At 37.9% G+C, this 4,959-nt stretch overlaps 1 protein-coding gene across 1 annotated transcript in view; it reads right to left on the reverse strand.

The window, feature by feature from the left end:
- The window catches only part of LOC107685448 (pinopsin-like), a 28,394-nt gene extending 23,965 nt beyond the window's left edge, over positions 1-4,429 (reverse strand). Inside the window, exon 1 of the mRNA XM_016482029.1 lies at positions 4,041-4,429. Coding sequence (XP_016337515.1) covers positions 4,041-4,404 — 364 coding nt within the window. The 5' untranslated portion in view covers positions 4,405-4,429. The remainder of the gene's footprint in view (positions 1-4,040) is intronic.
- Positions 4,430-4,959: the final 530 nt, after the last annotated feature.

Consider the following 4,959-nt stretch of genomic DNA (forward strand, 5'->3'; position numbering starts at 1 on the left):
CACGACTGACGTAACGTCGAACGTGACTGACTGAAAGGGAACCAAGCTGATACTATAATAAACAACGTTCAAATTCAGTCTTTCTGCAGAATTGTTAGTACAGAGTACAGACTCATTTCAGTACCTGATTTCTGAACAATAGAGACTAACTAATGGGATAGTTCACCCAAAATTTAAAATTCTGTCATCAGTAGGTTTCAGTAACCACTGACTTCCAATGCAAGGGCAAAGAAACAATGCAGAGACATTTCTCAAAAATTGTCTCATATTCCACAGAAGAAAGAAAATTCTACAGGTTTGGAATGATGTGAGGGTGAGTAAATGATGACAGAATGTTTATTTTTAGGTGAACTATCCCTTTAATTTATAGGAGACAAATACAGGATTGTTGTACCAAAATGTGTCAGACATTTACTGTAGAGAAACTCTGGCTTGTAATAGTTAAGAAAAATGTTACAAGTTACAAAGCTTACACTAAAGTTACAATTTATTAGTTAAGTTTATGCAGAAAAATGCAATCACACTGGGCTTTGAGCAGAGAAATTCAGAATACGCAACACTGCAAACCACACCATTTTTAAGTTTAGGTTCTTTCTGTTTGGCCAAGAGATCAATCTGTTTCAATTTTTACAAATTTTTTTGGGGTATATAAATCCAAAAGATCGGACTTCACCAAACTTTAAGCAGAGAAAGACAAAAATTCTTCACATGTGCTTGTGTGTTCCAGTCTAACATTCACACTGTTTTGAAGATCAACTCACAAAATCCTGCCATCCTAATCATAAAAAAGCTGCTTAGAAAGGCCTTGACTCAAAAATAATGTTGTTCAAAGAGCCTATAAGCTTGAGTATTTAAACTAATGTATAAGCCTGAAAAAGAACATCTCAAGAACATTTTGAACCTTAATACAGTCATTTTTCTCTGCCTGATGTGAAATCTGCACTGACAATGTGTTCCATGTCTGGATGAAGCTGTATCTCCATGAGCCTGACGATGTGTTTGCTGTACAGATGGTTTAAACTTTAAAGAATAAAGGCTCAAATGTATTTTTGTCTTGTAAGTATCAGCTTTGTTAGCACTTTATCAGTGTAATTTATTCGAGGGAGATAACAATAATCTGTGATTCAAGTGTATAGTCCACTGCTTACAATTAACATCATAATGGCATTACACATTGTGAATGAGTAAAGAAGCATGTTATATCATATGCATGGTGGTTCCTGATGACAGCTAATCAGGAAAGCAAGTAATGAGCCTTTTCAAAGCAATGAGAGGCAGTTGCCATCAGGCTTTCAAGGAGTGGAACCAATTACAGAGGTTTTCTCCATAAAAGCACACTTAGTTCTCCCATATGCGTAGTTTTATTGAACCAATGGTGATTCGTCCAGCTTTAATCAGCAGAGGACCCTGACTGGTCATTGAGGTTTTGACAATTACACTGCATCATCAACATTCTAAATTACCAAGTAGGTCATATAGAGCTCTTAAAGATTGATATTAAAATCTATCGTCATATAATCACACAGACTTATTTGATCTTAAAGGGATAGTTCACCCAAAAATGAAAATTTGATGTTTATCTGCTTACCCCCAGGGCATCCGAGATGTAGGTGACTTTGTTTCTTCAGTAGAACTCAAACCGTTGCAGTCTGTCAGTCATATAATGTCAGTGAATGGGAATCATGGCTTTGAGAGTCAAAAAAACATACACAAACAAAACCAAATTAAACCCTGTGGCTTGTGACGATACATTGATCTGTAAAGACACGAAACGATCGGTCTGTGCAAGAAACTGAACAGTATTTATATCGTTTTTTACCTCTGATTCACCACAATGTCCGAATGTCCAATTTCTCAAATGAACCACTGACACTCCTAATTGAGATTGTAGATAGAGTGTCAATGGTCCATTTGAGAGATAGGTGGTGGTAATGCACTTATAAGTCTGTAATCCGCTGTAAAGCAAGAAGAAGAAGACACGTCATGCACCGGCTGTTGAGAATGCGCTCAGGACAGTTCAGACATTGCGGTGAATCAGAGGTAAAAAACGATATAAATACTGTTCAGTTTCTTGCACAGACCGGTCGTTTCGTGTCTTTACACATCAATGTTTCGTCACGAGCCGCAGAGTTTCATTTGGATTTGTTTGTGTATGTTATTTTGACTCTCAAAGCCATGATTCCCATTCACTTCCATTATATGACTAACAGACTGCAACGGTTTGAGTTAAAAATCTTTGTTTGTGTTCTACTGAAGAAACAAAGTCACCTACATCTTGGATGCCCTGGGGGTAAGCAGATAAACATCAAATTTTCATTTTTGGGTGAACTATCCCTTTAAGGGCTGCTGGCACCAGAAAAGTGGCACCAGTTAATTAACAACAAAACAGCTATTCTACTCACTGGAAACACTACACCCAGCTCTGCCCCATTACAGAGACTGTGTTATGGGTCAAGTACAGGACAGCACACATCTTATTTCCATGAATACAACTCTCCTTGCCTTTAGGTCGAGTGCTAAACCCTAATTAGAAGAAGAATACATCTCTGCCCTCCTGGTGTGTTTATTTAAACTTTTTCCCAATTATGGAGACTTATTGGTCTTTTCAATTGTACACTGTAAAAAAAAAAGTTATCATCACATTTGTTTCCAATAATTTGCAATTTCTACTTATTTAATGCATTTTCAACTCATTAAATAGTTCCAATTTTATTTTTGTCATGCGTAAATAAATTTCAAGTGTCTGAAAAAGTGCAATGAACTTATTACTGTGGGTTGAAACTTTGGCAAATTTTCAACTTTAGAGGGTTGGACTTTTTTTGTGTACTTTTGAGCAATTTTAACACCCCTACATAAAAATGTACTGTGTGGTACAATGGTACATTAATGGTATCAGATGGTAATGCTGTGTTACTTACATGCTACGACATATTACACTACAAAGAATACCATAATTTGACTGTGGTACATTTCCAGAAAGACAACACAAACTAAAACTTATAGGCTATCCAGAACTAGGAGTTTAAAATGTCAACAAGACAACATCCATTTAGACTGATTGCCATCTATATAGGCAGGGGGTGGTAGCCTGTCCTATTATGTGTAAACATAACCTATATGTTGGATTAGGCAGCTTTGAGGTTTATATTGCAGGTGAACTACAATGCATTTTTTGTAGCCTAGGCTACTCCTAAAAAAAATAGTTTGTGTGCGTTTTATTTAGTTTTTTTTTTAAAAACGTATTAAAATACTGCAACACGATTTCCAACTTAAAAGGTAATTCGGGCAATTTACAATAACTGTAAAACAGTTTACTAAAATAAATAGTAATATTCATATTAGCCTACTGCAACTTTTGGATAACAGACTTGATTAGGCTTAGCAGCATTTCCCTGGCGAGAAAAAAAACGTTAAAATGACTAGAGCAGCGTGCGCACGTCTCTGACAGGAAGCTTGTGAATACGCTTTTACCTCACGACAAATTATATCAATAATGTCTATAAAACTATAAATATAGCACACGATAGCTGTTGCGTTAACATTTAAGTTACCCAAGTAAGGAGGATTTTTAAGAATACGACTGCAGCGATGGTACTATGTCGGTTATTCAAACGTAGCCTACGCGAGTAATATCTTTCTGAATTCAATTAAGTTCATGTCAAGTTGGTATGAGGAAATATAAAGAGACACTAAGTGTCATGTTTGATCTCTCTCTCTCTCTTTCGTTATCACATTGTTTTATGTTACTGGTAGCTTGTTACTTTGAAAGACAAAACATTTATTGACAGCGTAATAACGGACGTGGAGGTTCCTAAAACGCCTAAAGGGAACGTGCTGCAAGTACATTTCTAATACGCATTTGTCATCTATCGTGTTAAATATCCAACACACAAATGTCATCATAGCATTTTAACGATTAAAAAACGTTTTACAATGTAGCTGCGCTTGTGAGGTGCGATTCAAAAGTAAGTTACCAACCTATACAGGTGCCTCCGAAGCCTAATTTAATTGTTTATCGACATAGCTGTATACAGACTCACCCAGGAATGAATTGATGAAGCCGTACCACACGCATCCCGCGCGTCCGATGAGCCACCGGCCCTGCGTACTGGCGGCGAAGCTGAACGGAGTGCCGAGGACGCACACCAGCAGATCGCTCACTGAGATGCTCACCAGAAGACAGTTCATGGGCGAGCGCAGCACTTTGTAGCGACAGAACAGGATGAGAACGAGCGTGTTGTTGAGAAACCCAACAGTTCCAACGAATCCAAGGCACACGGCGACCACCAAGTGTCCAGTCGGACTCAGACCGTGTTCTGAGTGATTCTCATCCAAGTGCGCTCTGGTCCCGTCACCTCCTCCAGCGCACCACGCGCAACTCAGACTCACGTTGGACTCAATCATTTCACTATTAATTATGGCTTATGTGAAGTATTTAATCAGTTTGATTTTGAAACGAGAGTCTGTGCTTTGTAAAGTCAGTGTAATCCATCAAGTTTGTCGAGTTTTCTAACCCATTATTTCAGTGGGACTAGAGTTAACCAAACACTAAACGCAGAAGTACATGATTGCCTCATATAGCATACTCTAGATAGAGGTTTCAATATGTGGTCAAGCCAATTATGCCCCTCCTCGGGATGAATGGGAGTTTTTATTGCCCCCCGCCTAGCTGATGTCTACGTCTCAAGCCACCGATCTTCATATGCCAACAGCACTCTTTCCTAGTTCGTTTTACACCCTTAAAATTATTCCTTGCTAATTCATCAAAATGTAGATATGCTAATTAAGGGTTAAATCTATTAGTAGGTCTAGGCTGGAATCTACACAGTAAAAAGTACAAATGTGGAAATAAGGAGGTATTTATACTTGATGTAACCGTAAAAGTGCTCAATGAAGTCAGACTAATATTTATAGCTTGAATAAAAACAGGCACATGCATATTTTTCTGGTTACCTTGCA

Source organism: Sinocyclocheilus anshuiensis, unplaced genomic scaffold (genome assembly GCF_001515605.1).
Source record: "Sinocyclocheilus anshuiensis isolate Anshui unplaced genomic scaffold, SAMN03320099.WGS_v1.1 scaffold862, whole genome shotgun sequence".
Taxonomy (NCBI): Eukaryota; Metazoa; Chordata; class Actinopteri; order Cypriniformes; family Cyprinidae; genus Sinocyclocheilus; species Sinocyclocheilus anshuiensis.